The 21,613-nt window shown below is 41.5% G+C and overlaps 1 protein-coding gene across 6 annotated transcripts in view; it reads right to left on the bottom strand.

Annotated features, from left to right (window-relative positions):
• Positions 1-21,613, bottom strand: part of LOC138953448 (echinoderm microtubule-associated protein-like 2) — a 116,472-nt gene that overhangs the window by 71,586 nt on the left and 23,273 nt on the right. For 3 of the 6 annotated variants that reach the window (XM_070325262.1, XM_070325261.1, XM_070325265.1), the window contains exon 1: positions 187-835. The exons of 2 other annotated variants lie outside the window; for them this stretch is intronic. In XM_070325262.1, coding sequence (XP_070181363.1) covers positions 187-265 — 79 coding nt within the window. In that variant the 5' untranslated portion in view covers positions 266-835. Of the gene's footprint in view, positions 1-186; positions 836-21,613 lie in introns of those variants that run through there. One more of the 6 variants, XM_070325266.1, reaches the window with a different exon arrangement.

The following is a 21,613-nucleotide window of genomic DNA, read 5'->3' as shown; positions in this document are numbered from 1 at the left end:
CGTGTGTTCTACGGTATCTGCCAAAGAAGGACCGCGGCGGCATTTACCTGGCGCGCACGCCTGACCACTCATTTCAAGGGCCAATACACGACCGGACCTTTGAAAAGGAGCTAATGAAGGTGGACAGAAGCCAGAGGTGCATACACATTTCAGTTTCGCGTTGATCAGTCAACAAACGGCCGTTACCTGTCTGCTTATCCTTCCTGGTAGAATCCGTCGTGTCTATTCCGTTCAGCTCGTGCGATGCTCTCATTGGCTCCGTCATCCTGGTAAGTTTCAGTTCGAGTAATCCTTCGTTTTAAGTTTCCACGAAAATGAAATGAACACGTGGACGACTGCTTCACAAATCTCTCATGCTGATCGTCTTCGGTTGATTGCCGGTCAGTGTCATACGATACAGGCCGATTTATATCAATCACAAGGTGGTACCTGCAATGTTCCTCTTAGTGTCACTTCTTGTCGAGCTGTCTTTATCAGAAATGGAGCTTTGTTGCTTTTCGTTCTGGTTACTTTTTTTCAGTGTAACTATCCCTCGGTTATTGAAAGAACAAACTCAATATCCGGCAATCAAGAACACAGCAAGTAAGTGCCCACCATCCAAGCAGCACACGATACCAAACTCTGAATGTGCCAAATGATGTGACACCACCTTATCCGAACTTCATAACCGTGTCAGCAGAACAACACTGCCACACACACAAAACACGAGGGTACGGTAGAAAATCACCAGCAAACTATGTATGTATACAACTACACAGCACCAACAACAATTACAAAGGCCGGAATAGTTTTACATTCATGCAGTCATGACACACAGTATACGAACGCCTGTCTAACCCAGTCTGTGCCCGAGCGTACACCAAAATACTCTACAAAACCGCCCCCCCTCCCCCGTGAAACACGGTGCTTCGTGTACTACAGACGAGTTGTAATGAGGAGGTGGAGGCGGGAGGTGTGCGTATGGGGGTGTTTGGGGGGGGGGGGAGCTACCGGTTCTACTGTTGGTAACGGTACAGAGCACTACAGCGGTGTGCGGTCTGTCTGAAATATTACACCTGCAGGTACAAAGGTGGTGGGTCGGCTATAACTACCTATACCAGCCAGACCTTCAACTCTATACAGCAGGCATGGGAATTGAAAAAAAGTAAAAAAGGCTGACAATTTGTAAGTAATGGCAAAGTCGTCAGCGCGAAGCGTCTAGCCCTGCTAGGGGAGTTCGGGGGCATGCCCCCCCCCCCCCCCGGAATTTTTTTCTCCAAAGAACCCAAATGATGCAATTTGGTGTCATCTAAGCTCCAAGTTTGCCATTAAATTCAGTTTTTAGAACCATTTTTGCCTCCCGCATTTATTTTTTCGGCGGACACTTTTGCTTTTTCGGCGGAAAAAAAAAATCGGCGGAAATTTGCCTTTTGGCGGACAATTCCCATGCCAGATACAGGTACATGTAATACTGATCAGGTAAACCTTGACTCCTCTGAACCCCACTCCCAACCTTCCTCCCTTCCTTTCCAATCCCCCTTCAACACCTCTTCTTCCTACCTGCAACCAATCGAAATGTTCTATTCACTGTTTTTCTTGGACTGTTTGCACTTTCTTCCTCCTTGATCTCCCGATCGCTTTGAAGAGCGACTTTTGTTGAAGTTACGTCCCCCATCCACACCCCAACCCACCCCTGTCCAGTAAGTCTTCTCAGTGATTCCTCTGTAAATATACTGTTCTATGTACTAGGACTGAGCGGGACCAGCTTTCACTGCAATGCTGCTAGTTCAGTCTTGATCTGCATTTTAGTGCCAAGTTTTCCAGACTACTTTTTATTTTCCTCCCAACTAATCCCACCCTCCCCTATCCTTCGGTAATCCACAATTATGTACAAACGGCAGTTAACTTGGCACCGATCAAAATGAAACGGAAGAGTCTCCCGCCTTCAAGTATCCCCCCCCCCACACACACACACACACCCTCTCTCTCTCTCTCTCTCTCTCTCTCTCGATCTCTCGTGACCCTAGTCTGCATGTTAACATAACTTTATCTACGCAAAGCGTAAACAAGTCGCGTAAGGCGAAAATACAACATTTGTCATTTAGTCAAGCTCAGTCGAACTCACAGAATGAAATTGAACGCATTGCATTTTTTCCGCAAGACAGTGCACTCGTAGCATCGTCGGTCCACCGCTCGTGGCAAAGGCAGTGAAATTAACCATCCAGAAAAGCGCGGTAGCGGTTGCGCTGAGGAGGATAGCACGCTTTTCTATATCTCTATTCTTTTTAACTCTCTGAACGTGTTTTTAATCCAAACATATCATATCTATATGTTTTTGAAATCAGGAACGGACAAGGAATAAGATGAAATTGTTTTTAAATCGATTTCGAAAATTTGATTTTAATCATAATTTTTATATTTTAAATTTTCAGAGCTTGTTTTTAATCGGAATATAACATATCTATATGTTTTTGGAATCAGAAAATGATGAAGAATACGACAAACGTAATTTTGGATCGTTTTATAAAAAAATAATGTTAATTACAATTTTCAGATTTTTAATGACCAAAGTCATTAACTAATTTTTAAGCCTCCAAGCTGAAATGCAATACCAAAGTCCGGCCTTCGTCGAAGATTGCTTTGCCAAAATTTCAATCAATTTAATTGAAAAATAAGGGTGTGACAGTGCCGCCTCAACTTTTACAAAATGCCGGAAATGACGTCATCAAAGTCATTTATCGAAAAAAAGAAAAAAAATCTCTGGGGATATCATACCCAGGAACTCTCATGAAAAATGTCATAAAGATCAGTCCAGTAGTTTACTCTGAATCGCTCTACACACACACACACACACACACACACACACACACACACACACACACACACACACACACACATACACCACGACCCTCGTCTCGATTCCCCCCTCTTCGTTAAAACATTTTGTCAAAACTTGACTAAATGTAACAAGTCGCGTAAGGCGAAAATACAATATTTAGTCAAGTAGCTGTCGAACTCACAGAATGAAACTGAACGCAATGCCATTTTACTCGTAGCATCGTCAGGCCACCGCTCATGGCAAAGGCAGTGAAATTGACAAGAAAAGCGGGGTAGTAGTTGCGCTAAGAAGGATAGCACGCTTTTCTGTACCTCTCTTTGTTTTAACTTTCTGAGCGTGTTTTTAATCCAAACATATCATATCTATATGTTTTTGGAATCAGGAACCGACAAGGAATAAGATGAAAGTGTTTTTAAATTGATTTCGAAAATTTAATTTTGATAATAATTTTTATATATTTAATTTTCAGAGCTTGTTTTTAATCCGAATATAACATATTTATATGTTTTTGGAATCAGCAAATGATGGAGAATAAGATAAACGTAAATTTGGATTGTTTTATAAATTTTTATTTTTTTTTACAATTTTTCGATTTTTAATGACCAAAGTCATTAATTAATTTTTAAGCCACCAAGCTGAAATGCAATACCGAACCCCGGGCTTCGTCGAAGATTACTTGACCAAAATTTGAACCAATTTGGTTGAAAAATGAGGGCGTGACAGTGCCGCCTCAACTTTCACGAAAAGCCGGATATGACGTCATCAAATACATTTATCAAAAAAATGAAAAAAACGTTCGGGGATTTCATACCCAGGAACTCTTATGTCAAATTTCATAAAGATCGGTCCAGTAGTTTAGTCTGAATCGCTCTACACACACACACACACACACACACGCACGCACGCACACACGCACGCACATACACCACGACCCTCGTTTCGATTCCCCCTCGATGTTAAAATATTTAGTCAAAACTTGACTAAATATAAAAATGAAGCGTTGATTTGTTTGAATGAGTAAACTCTTCACTGCACACCCACCTTCCCTTCGTCTACTATTGATTTCCAGAAAAAGTGGAACAGTGATCGGGACAAAACTGGAGCACCTAATCTCTCTAAGCCCCAAAGCCTCCCCTTGCAAACCTAAAACCATAAAGGAGTGCTTCTTCAGTATAAGAATACTGCTTTTTGGGTACCTTTTCATGAGAAGAATATCAAACTTATGGGTACTGTGATACAAGGTGTTGTGAGCTCTTCCTCCCAACACCCCCCCATCCCACGCACACGTCGGCAAGCATAAACACACACAGACAGAGACACAGACAGACACACACACACACACACACATATTGCGCGATACAGACATGCGTGTCAAAATACGAAATTCATTCAGCAAAAAAAAAAAAAAGCACACTCTATCACTGAGGCTGTTGATTTTTGGTATGTGTTCAAGTTGAAAGATGTTCTTATTCCACGTTTAAGCCTTGACAGATATGTTGGCGGTGAACATGATCCTGTACGCGGGAAGGAATGTGCTGTTTTCAATGACGAACAAAACTGTTTACAACAGACAATATCATCACCACCACTCATCTCGGTGCGAAAATGACAAGATTACAGTAGAACCCCCCCACCCCCCCCCCCCCCCACCCCCCCCCCCCCCCCACCCCCCCCCACCCCTACCGAGACCTCCACAAATCTGAGGAAAAACTTATCTTAAAAAAGACGGAGTCTTAAAAAATGGAGGTAAACTTACAGAGAATATCAACAGAAAATATGAAAAAAATTCAGGTCTTAAGAAGGTGGTGTGGACGGGGGGCGCGAGTGGAGCCTTCCATCGGGAAACTAAAATTGGGGTTCCAGTGTATTCTATCGACGATATAGAGAGCCTCTTTCGAGCGATTTCGCTGTACAATGTTATTCCGGATCCTGACACGGTAGACAGTTTATTGTGCTCAGGGCTCATTTATCAACCCATCTTAAGCCTACCCTTATTGACACGCGAGACAGAGTATTAAAAGCTTTTCCATAAGTGAGGTCGTGACAGACAACGCGCACGAAATGTTTTCCAATACATGGTTTTGAGTTCCGCCCCAGGTACCGTGTATAACTCGACATTACTGCGTCAATTTTTATATTTAGTCAAGTTTTGACTAAATATTTTAACGTAGAGGGGGGAATCGAGACGAGGGTCGTGGTGTATGTGTGTGTGTGTGTGTGTGTGTGTGTGTGTGTGTGTGTGTGTGTGTGTCTGTCTGTGTGTGTAGAGCGATTCAGACTAAACTACTGGACCGATCTTTATGAAATTTTACATGAGAGTTCCTGGGATTGATATCCCCGAACGTTTTTTTCATTTTTTTTTTATAAATGTCTTTGATGACGTCATATCCGGCTTTTCGTGAAAGTTGAGGCGGCACTGTCACGCCCTCATTTTTCAACCAAATTGGTTGAAATTTTGGTCAAGTAATCTTCGACGAAGCCCGGACTTCGGTATTGCATTTCAGCTTGGTGGCTTAAAAATTAATTAATGACTTTGGTCATTAAAAATCGGAAAATTGTAAAAAAAAATACAAATTTATAAAACGATCCAAATTTACGTTCATCTTATTCTCCATCATTTGCTGATTCCAAAAACATATAAATATATTATATTCGGATTAAAAACAAGCTCTGAAAATTAAATATATAAAAATTATTATCAAAATTAAATTGTCCAAATCAATTTAAAAACACTTTCATCTTATTCCTTGTCGGTTCCTGATTCCAAAAACATATAGATATGATATGTTTGGATTAAAAACACGCTCAGAAAGTTAAAACAAAAAGAGGTACAGAAAAGCGTGCTATCCTTCTTAGCGCAACTACTACCCCGCTCTTCTTGTCAATTTCACTGCCTTCGCCATGAGCGGTGGACTGACGATGCTACGAGTATACGGTCTTGCTGAAAAATGGCAGCTACTTGACTAAATATTGTATTTTCGCCTTACGCGACTTGTTATATTTAGTCAAGTTTTGACTAAATATTTTAACATCGAGGGGGAATCGAAACGAGGGTCGTGGTGTATGTGCGTGTGTGTGTGCGTGTGTGTGTGTGTGCGTGTGTGTGTGTGTGTGTGTGTGTGTGTCTGTGTGTGTGTGTAGAGCGATTCAGACTAAACTACTGGACCGATCTTTATGAAATTTGACATGAGAGTTCCTGGGTATGAAATCCCCGAACGTTTTTTTCATTTTTTTGATAAATGTCTTTGATGACGTCATATCCGGCTTTTCGTGAAAGTTGAGGCGGCACTGTCACGCCCTCATTTTTCAACCAAATTGGTTCAAATTTTGGTCAAGTAATCTTCGACGAAGCCCGGACTTCGGTATTGCATTTCAGCTTGGTGGCTTAAAAATTAATTAATGACTTTGGTCATTAAAAATCTGAAAATTGTAAAAAAAAAATAAAAATTTATAAAACGATCCAAATTTACGTTTATCTTATTCTCCATCATTTGCTGATTCCAAAAACATATAAATATGTTATATTCGGATTAAAAACAAGCTCTGAAAATTAAATATATAAAAACTATTATCAAAATTAAATTGTCCAAATCAATTTAAAAACACTTTCATCTTATTCCTTGTCGGTTCCTGATTCCAAAAACATATAGATATGATATGTTTGGATTAAAAACACGCTCAGAAAGTTAAAACAAAGAGAGGTACAGAAAAGCGTGCTATCCTTCTTAGCGCAACTACTACCCCGCTCTTCTTGTCAATTTCACTGCCTTTGCCATGAGCGGTGGACTGACGATGCTACGAGTATACGGTCTTGCTGAAAAATGGCATTGCGTTCAGTTTCATTCTGTGAGTTCGACAGCTACTTGACTAAATATTGTATTTTCGCCTTACGCGACTTGTTTTTCTTGGCATGACTTTGTTTTTGTGCTTTCTTGCCTTTGGCTCCAGGATGTTGTGGTCGTGTTTGTTTGTGTGTGTGTGTGTGTGTGTGTGTGTGTGTGTGTGTGTGTGTGTGTGTGTGTGTGTGTGTGTGAGTTTGTTTCTGTGTGTGTATGCATGTGGGCGCAAATATGTGATAACAATATCCGATTCTGAACGAAGACCAAAATCATCGATCAAATTCTGTGACCTACCAACACACAGACAGACAGACAGAAAAAAAAATCAACAAACATGCTCACTGTGCACAGGAAGCATGCAACCAAAAGGCCAAGCATTTGATTGTTGGCATGTGTGCAAATGGAAGGTTCCTCTTATCCCATGTATACACCTGAACAGATCTGGGCCGGCGAACAGGGTCGCTGACACAAGAAGGAATGGAATGCACCTTTAACAAAAGCTCACCCAAACTACATTTCTCACTTGCACGTCAGTCAATTCAATGAGGATAGCGTGACTAACTGATGTCACTGCAGTCTGTGCCAGGTAGGTAGGTATCAGGTGTCTGGGTTCGCGGGTGTCAGTCGGCACGCTGTGTTGCTCTTTGTCTAATGAAGAAGGTTTGATCCACAGTATCCAAGATCATCCCTTTGCTTACGACCACGACTAAAGCCAGGCACAATCCTTCCCAGTTCAGCTCATTATCTTGGAAAATCCCTCTAACCAAACATTAACAACCTGTATGCTTTCTGAATAGAATGAACTTTTGGTTTTGTTGGAATTAAATTAGTGTTCAAGTTGGATGAATCAATTACTTTGCTGACACTTGTGTCCATCTGCTAAACGATCTGATAACAACAAAATCCCACTGTGCAGGGGAAAGCAGTCAGTGTGTTGATTCTTGGAATGTGTCCAAGTGGCTTGATGGTCTTATCTAATGTAAAAGCTGGCTTGATCTCAGATGGTTAGTAGAAAAGTCACGCAGGAAGGGATGTGCCTTTAAAACTGCAATCTTGAAAAGCTTTGGTCAGCAAAATCCTAAATTGTGTCACACACACACATCCACACACACACACACAGTCCATAGTTTTTTTTCCCCAGAGACAGATTTGTCTCTCATAAAGAAGATTTGTCTCTCATAAAGAGATTTGTCTCTCATAAAGAGATTTGTCTCTCATAAAGAGATTTGTCTCTCATAAAGACTGTACCTTACCTTACAGATCCCCACAATGCTCACGCCTCACCACCTCTGTGACACAAATTTTAAAAAGAAGCAGAGGCATGGACAAGAACATTTCTCCTTTATACACTTCCCTTTCTTCTTTACTTTTGTGTGTGTAGACCATTCGCTCAAATGCACACTCTGAAGTTTTTTCAAATACACCAGCATAACTATCACAAAGCGTTCGTTTCTAACCTCTGTGTGCACACAATAAAACTGACAGCAAATATATTGGTATATAAAAAATCCCTGAATAATGAACAAGGAACATAAAGGGACCCTAAGGGCAATCATTTTAACATAACAGTATCAATGCGTGCACTTCAATACAGACACACTGAACATGTCAAAATATTCGTATTTTTGTCCTTTCTGACAGGGTGCCAAACATTTCAGTAACCTCAGTCAATATTGAAAGGCATAGTAATGTAGACCAGACCATGCCATGCCAGACAAGTCACAAAGTATTTGTCCATTGCAGATCCTAAACATCTTGTCACGTGGGTGCGCAATCGTTTCATGAAATGTGAAATCCGCTGTCGCAGTCTGTTGCACAATTTGCTTGAAATGTCACATAAAATGAGACAATTGCACTGCCCTGTATACAAACAATCAATTTATCTCTTGTGGCAAAGCATTAAGACGAAAGACTGAGCGCGCACACTATCATAAAAAATAACTGGCGCCTGTGATTAGATACCAGATAAATAATTATAATTCCTGCAGTTACAGGCCTATGCTACAAATCAGATTCGTTGGTAAATTTGGATAAAGAATTCTTTCTTTCTTTCTTTATTTGGTGTTTAACGTCGTTTTCAACCACGAAGGTTATATCGCGACGGGGAAAGGGGGGAGAGGGGATAGAGCCACTTGTCAATTGTTTCTTGTTCACAAAAGCACTAATCAAAAATTTGCTCCAGGGGCTTGCAACGTAGTACAATGTATTACCTTACTGGGAGAATGCAAGTTTCCAGTACAAAGGACTTAACATTTCTTACACACTGCTTGACCAAAATCTTTACAAAAATTGACTATATTCTATACAAGAAACACTTAAAAAGGGTAAAAAGAGAAACAGAATCCGTTAGTCACCTCTTACGACATGCTGGGGAGCATCGGGTAAATTCTTCCCCCTGACCCGCGCTGTGAAAAGGTATCTCAAATAAAAGGTAATCCTCCTTTAATAATCCTTTTGGAGTGACATGTCTATGCCTCCAATCAGTTTCCCAAACACCAGTCCTGAGTGAGGGTTGGTGATTAATTAGAGACTGACTCATTTCGGTGCTAAATTAGAATGGTCCAATGAGTCACCCCCAAACAATCTCAAAGTGGGAACCATGAAATTAAAGGCAATTACTTGGGTAGCATTAAGGGATTGCGTCAAGGCCTTCCTTCCGACTTTCTAAAACAGAGCGAACTCTCAGACAAAATTAACACAAGTCTGGTAAAGGGATATCAAAACATTAAGTCCATCTGTCGGTCTAAACATCAATAAAGTCCTGGCTGACCGAAACCCGTCGACCGAGACAGCGCTGTCTCTGAATTATGTACACAGGGAAACAAATTTGCATGCAACGGATTTTGTTGTTGTTTTTGAGCACAATATCAATTCAAACATAACATATCTATTTTTGAATCCAGCACAAAATTAAGAATGCAACTGAACCACTTTTCTGCTGTAATTGCAATTTTGATTTAAAGCAAACTTTAAATTCAACCATTTTTAATCTGTGAAGCTAAAAATGTAAATGCAATCCAATAGTCAAAGTATGTTTGACAAGAATTTGTATCAATTTCATTTTTAAATAAAAGCTCACACTTCGTAAAAGAGGGCTGATGATTCATTCGCACACACACACACACACACACACACACACACACACACACACACACACACACACACTATAACAAAAAGAGAGAGAGAGAGAGAGAGAGAGAGAGAGAGAGAGAGAGAGAGAGAGAGAGAGAGAGAGAGAGAGAGAATGGAATCTGATGCAGGGGAGAGTAGTGTGTCTCGCGGGTACACTTACTACAGTACAGGACCTAAACACACGAGTTAGTTCCCTTTCACAGCAAACTGCGCACAATTTCTTTCTCAAAGGTTGAATTTGGAAAAACGGGATTTTTTTTCTCAAAAGTGCGAAGGCTGCAATGCCAAATTTGAACAGAAATATTCCGCGTACACACACACTAACTCGCACGCAATCTCTCTCTCCTACCCTAATTCAAGCTTATGTTCTCATTTCTTTTCAAGCACTTGTGGCATTTCGTACAACATTGCCAACCACCCAGACGACATTACACAAACACGGTGGAAAAAGAAAGTCTGACAAAGCAGTGCATTGTATTGCGAGTGTTATCAGAAACTCTGCAGTCTCCGCAATGTGTTTTAGGTTTCTGCTTCCCGATCGAGTCATTATGTTACTGTGCCAGAACTCAGACACACCCTGACTTTCAGTGGACGCCTTTATAGGGCTCACACACACACACATACACACGCTACTGACATAACTAAAAGCTTTTCAAGACCCTGATCCCAAACATAATTCAAAACTAAAGCATAAGGTAGGTTCTTACATCAACATAAACATGTTTAGATGCTGACCCATACCACAATTCCAAACTGTCTCAAAGGCCTTTACTCCCCGTTGTAGCAGCTTCCCGGAAGAGAGAGAGAGAGAGAGAGAGAGAGAGAGAGAGAGCTTTCAAGAAACTGGTGGCTGCGTATTGCTGTTTTCTTCAGCTATTCGGAATCGCAATGGAAAAAGAACCATAATAACTGTTCCATTTCCGATTGGATTTTTCCACCCAACACCAAACCCGCAAAAGTGAACATGGACCGTTCTATTTTGGGTCCTTTCAATTATGTATCTCGAAGACAAATCTGCAGTTTAATGAAAGAACGCTGCTGCCTGAATATGGTTTCGCTAACAATTACAGAAATAAACCATGCAAATTGAGTAAATTGATTCTAAGAATCAACGAGGAGCTATTTTGAGAATTCTAATGGATGGGGAAAAACAGCGACTACTCGGCCGATTTACCAATGTGAATCTATGTCACTGGCGTGGATGGTGGTGGAGGGTAAGCGCGCGCGCTCTCCCCCTCTCTCTCTGTGAACTTGCTGACTAACTTTGTCTCGTGCATGCATCTTAAAATCAAGCTGTGACCAGCTGTTGCACGCCAATACCCTCCTCAACGAATGGTAAGTAGGGGGCGGTGACCGATGGCAGTGATACATGTAAAATAGACCGACACCAAAATAGACAAGTTACTTTGATGACTTTTTAAAACCCCGCACGCACGCACGCACGCGCACACACACACACACACACACACACACACAATGATCTCATTTCATTTCTTTCTTTACATCCGCGTGTCTTATAAACACTACGTTTCATTATTCTATTCACACACACACACACACACACACACACACACACATACACACACATACACACACACACACACACACACACACATACACACACACACACACTGACACAGAGAGAGAGAGAGAGAGAGAGAGAGAGAGAGAGAGAGAGAGAGAGAGAGAGAGAGAGAGAGAGAGAGAGAGAGAGAGAGAGAGAGAGAGAGAGAGAGAGAGAGAGAGAGAGAGAGATGCCAAACATATCACAACAAAAATCGCTTTACAAAGCAGTTTTCACGACCACCGACGCCCACACGTCAAACAGAAAGTATTCAGGACAAACATTCTCATGCATGTCAAGACACCTCATTATCGGAGTGGGCTTAAACCTGTCACACGTCTCAATTATATACAGGTAAGATCCGAGATAAGAGGACTTTCCCACGTAGCTTTATCTCTAATTGACTGTACTGGTCACGCAAGGTCATCATTTGCACTGGACCTTTGGAATACCACAGGCACTAAGACTCAAAGCAATGTGATTTGCATGAGTGCCTGTTGGGCCAAGAACGTCTGCTTTCCCCAGACAACAGAGGATGACTGCCTAAAAGGCGGGGGAAACGGCAATACGCGTCAAAACATTTTCTTACAACAACAACAACAACAACAACAACAACAACAAATATACAAAAAGCAAAATTTAAAAAAAAAATGCACATGGGAGTTGCAGCCCACGAACAAACACCGAGAAACTGTACACGAAGAAGACAATTGAAGACAACTATAAAGAAACAATATAAGAGCTAAATGTATACACTTCCTGCTTGAGAAGTGCAATAACATCAATCGAACTGTTTGGATTCGGGCTTCAGGCATATCATGGGTTCGTGTAAGGTATGAAAACCAAGGCTGATAAAAGTTCGGAGCCATCAATAACCAAACCCACTTAAAAGTTCCCTTTCTCTTGTTCAGATCTTATTTCTTCCGGCACACTGCTTTTCAAGTCCTCAGACAAAACACTTCAGCCACATCATAAGTGAATGCAGGGTATGAAATTTCGGGAAAAAAGTTCGGAGCCATCAATAACACTAGATGAAAGTTCCTTTTCTCTCGTTCAAACCTTCATTTCTTCCTGTACGCTGGCTCTCAAATCGTCGGATATCGGTTTTCAGGCAAACCAGGAAAACTCTTCTTGAAAAAAAGTAGGAGCCAATTATAAAGCTGGTCTAAAAGTGTTGTTTCTCTAATTTAGACCTTTATTTCTTCCGTCACACTTCTCGAAGTTCAGTTGGAATGTGGCTTCAGACACTGCCGTGCGCAACAATCCAAGGACTGTTTTGAAATGTACACATGAAAAGCTAAAAAGCCACATTGGAGACAACAGCTTATAGTTCTAGCTCTCACTCTCAGGTGTCGCCTCCGAAGGGCTATGTGCGTTGTTTGAGAGAATGACACTGAAGATGCATTGTATTAATTTGTAAGTAGTGTGTGCATACATGTTCCAACACCAGAAAAATGGACAATGGCTTTTTTTGCCATATGGCGAATCATAATCATGTTGTTCTGGTTTCTCTTCTTATTCTCGATGCTATTCAAAACAATTTTATCAAAACATTGCGAACACTCTTTCATAACAAGAAGAGCAAACGCTCGATCGAGTCACTTTCGCAGTTCTGAATATTATATGAGGCATCAGATGGACAGGAAGAAATTGCTATTCACAACACAATGAGTCACGTTCACATAAAATTTGAGCCCGGTCACTTTTATAGTTTCCGAGAAAAGCCCAACGTTAAGTTGTGTGTTGCCGAACAGAAAAGGCTAGTTATCTCCCTTGTTTTTCTGATAACGTTCGTAAAAGGCTACAGATGTAAATACTTTGATGTAAAGAATAATCCTACAAAGTTTCAATCACATCCGATGAACTTTGTCAAAGATATAAAATGTAAGAATAAAAAATAACACCCAAACACCAAAATGAAATAAATATTTCGGAGTGAAAACTCCTTCTTCAGTAATCATGTAATGGAATCAAAACAAACGATGACGTAAAAACAGAAAGGAAATTACGTAAGAATACAAATGACGTCATTCTAAAAATAGATAAAACACGTGCAAATTTGCTATTGTTCTCTCTCTCTCTCTCTCTCTCTCTCTCTCTCTCTCTCTCTCTCTCTCTCTCTCTCTCTCTCTCTCTCTCTCTCTCTAAAGTAAGCAGTAAAGGTAAAACGTCATATGTTTGCAAGCACATACACTTGAGCACACTCACTCCCACACGCACACACACACATACTTCCAGGTGTTGAATGCGATCCAGGGAGCTAACATGTTACAAGGCTGATAAGTTTATAGCCATAGGACACTGTTTATCTTGTTGATAGCGTCAAAAGACGTTGTGTACTCTGCTGCGAACAACAAAGGGATAATTATAGAAAAATATCCAAACATTATATCCGCGAACAGCCTCGTAATAACAAATACAGAGGGTAGCAACAGTCAATTAGTCAAACACATTAAGTCCGTCAGGGAAATTGGTCTGCAGCTGATGTCTCCAGAACCTTTCTCTTCTTTTTCTCAAAGCAATGTCTTCTGCATGGATTTTTTCTATGGCTGTGCATTGCATGTCTGCTAGTGTATGTCCAGGGAGATTAAAATGTTTAGCGACCATTGTATCTTCTCGTGTATATTTTGATGTACTGTCCGTGTGTCCTGCATGATCTTTGTAGTGTTTGATGTTGTGCCTGTGGCCATAGAAACGTTTTTTAAGTGTCTGTCCAGTTTCGCCGACATACTGACATTTTTTGCATTTGCCACAGTCAATTAGGTAAACCAAGTTGGTTGTGTCACAGGACATGAAAGTTCTGATATTGTGTGTACCTCTATTAACAACACTGTGGAATGTCCTCGTCTCCTGCAAGTGCCCCCCGCACAGCACACACCTCCTCCCACTGCACCTATAGCATCCATTTTGCTGGTGAAAGGGCTTCTGGTGAACACCATTGTTGCTACTAGTGCATTGTGAAGAGGCGCGCCCCACGCAAGGAGCACCCACAAAAGACGAAGACACACCACACTGCTGCGGTTGATCTTCATGTCTCTGCTGCTGCTGCTGTTGGTCATCAGGTTCTTGTTGCTGCTGCTGTTGGTCATCAGGTTTTTGTTGCTGCTGCTGTTGCTCATCAGAGTCTTGTTGCTGCTGCTGTTGGTCATCAGGTTCTTGCTGCTGCTGCTGTTGTTCATCAGGTTCTTGTTGATGTTGGTAATTAGGTTCTTGTTGCTGCTGCTGCTGTGGATCCTCATGTTGCTTCTGCTGTGGATCGTCATGTTGCTGCTGCTGCTGTTGTAGGTCACCAGGTTGTTGTTGCTGGTGCTGGTGATCATCGGGTTGTTGCTGGTTCTGCTGTTTTGATGGCATTTTGCTGGGCATTAGAATACGCCTGAGATTTCTACAGTTACGTTCACCTACTATTGGCGGCTGGGGGACTGCTTTTTGCATTCTGCTGCTTGAGTGTAGGATGGGCAAATAGTCTTTGAGCCACTGGGACAGAGGTGGGTTTGCAGGGTTGTGGGTAATGATGATGGGCACACGGTCTGTCTGTTGTCGTTCTTTGTAGTTTAGTGTGTTTTTTCTGGGTATCGCTGCTACTTTTTTGATGGCTTCTTCCAATAAAGGCTTCGGATAGCCTCTTTTTGAGAGCTTTTCTTTCAGTTCTTGTGATCTCTTTTGGAAATTTTCTTCGGAAGAGCAGATTCGTCTGATCCGCAGGCACTGGCTGTAGGGGATGGACCTTGTACAATGTCTTGGATGGCAGCTATTGAATGGCAGACACATGTTGGCATCTGTGGGTTTGGTGTGAAGATCGGTGACGATGGAGTTGTCGGCGATGCTGAGGTTCACGTCCAGGTATGGGATGTTGCGTGCACCGTAGTTGGCTGTGAACTTTATGGATGGGTGCAGCGTGTTAATCCACTTCAGAAACAGGTTCAGTTGTTCTTCTCCGTGAAACCACAGATATAAAATATAAAATATAAGATATAAAATGTCTAATTTTTCCTTTGACGCTGACCTGTGACCTTGAAAAAGGTCAACGAAACCATCGTTAAAGTGTAGAGGTCATTGGAGGTCACGACTAAACAAAATATGAGCCCGATCGCTTTGATAGTTTCCGAGAAAAGTCCAACGTTAAGGTGGTGTCTACGGACTAACACTGACCGATTACATAGAGTCACTTTTTCTCAAGTGACTCAAAAAGTCTCAGCCGACTACTTGAAGGCTGAGCACCACTTCTCGTAAAACACACAATGCCGGAAATAGTTGTGGTGTCATGACTTTTGTCTGGATTGGAAAAAAAGGAGGGGGAAAATCAATGATTCATCATTGGTCGCCGTCAGCATTTTGTCTCTGCTGAGATTGACCTTTTCCTCCTGAAGTTATGTAAATGGATTCAAGATTTGCCCCTGATCATGGCTTATGAAAATGTATGCCAGATGTATACATGGTTCCCCTTGAAAACCAGTCTTGGTCAGTTATGCCGTTGGCGGCGAGATTTTCATCTATGTGGGTTAGCCAAGAATGCAATCCCAAACCCGTAAGACGTTGACAATGACATAAAATGTGCGACGAGAATATTGTATGTGTGAGGGGTACGGAACGAAACCGTATGGTGTTTGTTTTTTTGGGGTGTGTGTGTGTGATTTTTTTTGTTTTAAGTTTCGGGTGGGGGGTTACTTCAGTCGTTACTTGACCAGTTAGACTGAAACGTCAATTAGCGTGCGTACAAAGGAGAGCTGAATTAACGAAGTTTAGCTGAATGAAATTTTGAAGTCAATGTTATGCAGTAGGGGAAGAGCTCCTAATATGGACCGGCTCTTAATATGGACCGGCTCCTAATATGGATCACCTCCTGTTCTGACAAATCAACGGCGCTAGAGCGCTCAAAACAATTCCATTGGCTGTATTCACCCTCTCTGGATAACTTTCACATGTCAAAACATTTGCAGAAACACAAACCTCAAAACCGTTAGGCTTTTTCTCTTTTTTTCACTTTTGGCAGGGTTTACTCTAAATTTGCTGCCTAAAACGGACTCGTTTCTGTCCACAGCCGAATCAGTTATCACACAAAAATTGCTACATATGACAGCTAAGACCGTATTTGTTATATTTCAGCAGTGTTGACCCCGAGTTTCTACTGCAAAATAAAAAAAATTAAAAAATAAAGTAAAATATCGAAGTATGTGCGAGTCCCCTAATATGGACCACCTTCAACAAATCGAAGAAAATAAAAGCTAAATGCTAGAAATAACCTATAACTAGCCTTCGAGATTTAAAACAAATAATTATCACAAATAGTCTTCTTTTCTTGGAAGTTGATAATTTCACTTATTTTCACTCTGGTTTTGATACGCTTCAGAAGTTCTTTAGTGTGCTTCAAATAATGCTGTCAACAACCCGAAACAGATAAATCCAGAGCATATTTTGATTAGTCTGACTTGCACACGAAGTTGTATCATGTTATTTTGAAGTATAGAGGGCTTTTCACAGTGATTCGAGAAGGCCGCTTCAGTGGTCCATATTTGGCGCCCAGGCTCCTAATATGGACCATTTGTGGGGTTTTTCTGTATTTAAATTTTGCTGAATATCTATTAAAGCTATTTCACTCTAATTGGGCCTAGCGGTTAACCTAAGAGAGAAGGACTATCAAACACAAAATGAAACTTCTTAACAAGAAAGCAAGCTAGTTATCAGCATGAAACAAAACGTGGTCCATATTAGGAGCCCTTCCTCTAATTGTATCCATGATTCTTCTTCTTCTTGTGCGTTCCAGGTACCGATGACTGATATTGCTTTATCTAGCTCACTCCTGCTAAAGTCTTATTCAGAAAATGATAGGTATGTAAACCTTCCATATTAAAACTCCGTCGCGATATAACCTTGAACGGTTGAAATCGACGTTAAACACCAAATAAAGAAAGAAAAGAAAGAAAAGATATTAAAACTGAAAACCAACAAACGCCGTTCGTATTTTTAATGACATGCTTCTTCAAAAACGGAGATAAGAGTGACAGTTCATTCAAAAACTGAGAGACAATTCTCTCGGTAAATGCTGACTCTAAATCAAACGTCGGAATGCCAGGTCGTGTCCCCCGCGGATTGTCCACAGGGAAACAAATTGAGAAATGTTACTTATCTGCTCTAGTTTCTTTGAAGATAACCGCCATACTCAGAATGCTGCTGAGACTGAGCAGGGGGTTACCTGATACAAGGCCTGGAGGTATCGACTAAGATTTTCCTCTTCCTGCCTCCTGTTCTTCCTGTTTGCGGTGTATCTCGGGGATTTTGCTAGGTTTTTATTTTTAGAGGCAGGTTTGCTAAAGTGACGATACAAGTTTCGGCAATTTTCGAACGTTTTCGTCAGTCATTTATCTCAATGTTCCCTCGCACTGACAAAGCTCGACAATTCTGCCAAAATGACAAGGTTTTTGGCGATTTGAAAATGGCTGCAGCGTTTCGCTGACTGCCGACACACATCAAACAAAAGCCCTCGGCTTCCATGACTTAAAGTGGTCGCAATAGAATTATGGATGAAAACCGGTAAAACCAAAACAGTGGAGAAGAATTAGCTCACACAAAAGCCGTACCCCCCCCCCCCCCCCCCCCCAAATCAGGCAAAGTAACTCATGAGTCATTCTATTTGTTCACACACACACACACACCACACACACACACACTCTCTCTCTCTCCCTCTCCCTCTCTTAAACACGAACAGAACCGGTTAGGCTGCCAGATTGATAATTCTTTCAGGTATTTTCGAACTGTAACCACTAAAACGCAGGAAATATCCAGTTAACGCAAACACTGTCATACCTCATTCTCTGCCATGCTGGACCAAGAAATGGTGTGCACTGTCCTTTTACATTCTGTCCTGGGTGATTCTATAGCACGGCACATTGCTTTCTCTCCGTCGTAAGTTGCTACAAAATAAGAGAGTTTCACAATGCGCACACAATCAACTCGACATTTTAGAATTGATATATCTTAGGGATCTTCTTCAGTTGATGACCTCTCCTGTTAAAATGCTAAGGAACTGGAGAGAAAGAAAGAAAAACAGAAAGAATAAAAGAAAAGGAGGAAGGAAGAAAAATAACAAAGAATTACACACTCAAAACAAGCCAACTGCCAGGAATTATTTTATTCGACAAATTTTGCAGAAATAGCCATACAAGTTTTTTTTAAATGTTTGGACATTTTCCGCTTTCCTTGGCTCCAAACACAACACACACACAAACACACACACACACACACACACACACACACACACACACACACACACACACACACACACACACACACACACACACACACACACACACCCTGAATAAGTTCTGTAATCCAAGCCCAATGAGTGCTTGGGTTTCGCCGATTTGAAATTAGTTTTCACTTCTTGCAGACTGTCGACGCCACACGACATCACAGTATAATGGTGCGATTTTTGAAGAACTATTACAGTGTTTCTCCTCCTTTTCAGTTGCTGCGAAGTCATGCAAAACGGTCTTTACAAATTTGTTTTAATTCGAAGTTCAGACCACAGCTTCTCGCTACAGGATAAAACTGAAGACTCTTTTATTTTCAGCACTGAAAATACAACATAAACGATGTATAAAATCCACACATCTTTGCACGAGCAGCATGGATTATGACTTAAAAGTAAGTAATCTGTTATGGCTGCCCAAAACTGGACTTTCAATCATTTAAACAGAACAAACTTATGGACAGTCACTGAATAATTACCCCGACAAACTTTTTTCACAAGTTTTTACGAAGAAGGCGACACAAGTCAATCACCGGTACTGTGCTCCACTTTAGGTAACCAGCGAAGCGAGGTCAATCCGTTGATAAAATTACTTTTGAGTCGTACGGCCCGTGGGAAACAAGCGGGGAACCCGACCTAAACATGGACCAATTGAGGAACTGTTTACACCCTTGGACCGCAAATGGAGTTGTGCTTCTTTCACTTTCCGTTTATTTGACAGTAGATGGAAGTATAGGGGGAGGGGTAGGTGGGTGTTAAAATGGGCAAGCTAATAAAACCGCGTCAAAGGCATGAAATTAACAGGGGGTTCATTCGGTTTAACTTCTGGGCACCTGTGATGTTCATATTTTGTGGGCTCGAGATAGCGTGAAAGAAACACGGTGGAACGGCTTGTAAGCACTGATAGCTTCTTAACGGGTTGCCCCCCTGGTGCGGGTTTTCTTCATAAAATCGTAATTTGTGAGTCACGCTAACCACACACACAGCTGGCTTGATCGTTGTAAATTTGACAGCGTCTGGAGTTGCATACATGTAACAAGATACACACAGAATATTCATCGCAACAACCAGCACAATCTAATAACTTCTGCTAAAGTGATATCTTTCGTCAAATACCACACTCCAACCAATTCGTAGCCATACAATAATTTTACGGAAGGCCTTTAATCAAGAATTCATGTGTGTGAGTGTGTGAGTGTGTGAGTGTGTGTGTGTGTGTGTGTGTGTATGTAGGTGCGTGCGTGAATACGTGCGTGTCTGTGAGTGTAAGTGTGCGTGCGTGGGTGCGTGCCGCGTGTTGTTTTGTTTCTGTATTTGCTTGTTTTCTTCATCTTCAGTTTTACACAGTATTCACAACTTTTCTGTTGTAAGTTAAACCCAAACCCAAACCTCCATGCAGACATACAATCTCTCGGCGCAAAATGAGCACTGAAGCGTGACCCAGCGATTGACCCAGGAAGCCTATACCAGACATTTTAGTCAATCGTTAATCGTCTGATCTTCAACTTCGATCGGCCCGACGATCGGACACACAGTCACGCAAACGTTACGCCAGGAACCGAGGAAGGACACTGCCCTAGGCATACAGCACCTGTTTATCTATAAGTAGGATGACAAAGTCAAAGTCTATTTTGAAAGTCAAATTTTAGAAAAAGATAACCTATTTTCCGTCTGAAGCCACTCTTTACGATACCTTTTTTCCCCGAGAAAACTCTCATAGACGTGACCTATTCCGGCTTTAATCTGTTCGATAGAAGTTCGCTCCCCACTCACGTTGATGTGGAGGAAATGGTTTACTACGCTCCAGATTACTCTACGCCACACCCTGTCTCCGCTCTGATTACCGTCGTGCAAGGACTCGCAATATTATCACAACTGGAAATCTACTTGTTTCTTGGAATCAGTTGTGCTTGAAGAATTCAGCAGAACCGGATCTGGCCACTACGGGAGACCACCCGACATCCGCCCGCTCACAAACATATGCGCACACACACACACACACACGTGCTCACACACACACACACAAACGTATTCACATACATGTCTGCGCGCGGACGTGAATGCGTCTGCGTGTGTGGTAATAGTCTCCTAACTAACCGGTAGTTAGTACAATGGGTTAATCAAATACATGTGCGTCTCCGCTGACGGAAACGTCAATACTTAACAACACTGGCTATTGCACTGTGATATCATAAATATTTCATTACAACAGGTGTATTTTGTCGAAGCATCAGAGTAGTTGCTTGTGTGTGTGTGAAGGGGATGTAAGTGTGTGTGTGTGAATGGATGCATAATGACACTTTCGCGCGCGCGAGTGTGTGTGTGTGTGTGTGTGTGTGTGTGTGTGTGTGTGTGTGTGTGTGTGTGTGTGTGTGCCTGCGTACATGGATTATTGGACACGCGTGTATGTGTGTGGTCATTAGATGTTACATTGTAGTTAGTGCAATCTGTTGACAATCAAGTGCACGTGCGTGTCCGCTAAAGCAAACGACAATATTTGACCTCAGTGTCTCTTGATCTGTGATATGATCATAATATATTTCACAAAACAGTGTACACGTAAGTGGCTGGTTGTACTGGAGGTCATCTTTCATCGAAATAGTAGTTAGCGCAATATTTTGTCAATCCACCACACGTGTTTCGCTACTCGCAAACGTCGATGCTTGCCTACACTGTCTATTGAACTCCATGCAGCTACTGTTGGTTGACAGCAGCGCGCCTATAAATCACCGTCTATACCTTACACACAATAAGATTATAGGATGAAGAATTCTTCGTATGATAGAGTACAATTATATCAGAAGAAAAACTGAAGCCAGAAACTAGAATAAACAGATGTGACTTCTGAATAAACTCCCAGGCGAAGTTGACAACACGTACATCATCAATAAACATAATATGAAACAATGACAGAATAAAAAGTCGATTTGCAGTGCTTTTGGATCTGATGTTGAGTTTATTTTTTTCAAATGATCGTAGGCCTATTCATTATTTATTCACTTATTCGTTTA

Source organism: Littorina saxatilis, linkage group LG17 (genome assembly GCF_037325665.1).
Source record: "Littorina saxatilis isolate snail1 linkage group LG17, US_GU_Lsax_2.0, whole genome shotgun sequence".
In the NCBI taxonomy this organism is placed as follows: domain Eukaryota; kingdom Metazoa; phylum Mollusca; class Gastropoda; order Littorinimorpha; family Littorinidae; genus Littorina; species Littorina saxatilis.
This window is presented reverse-complemented; position numbering and strand designations above follow the sequence as displayed.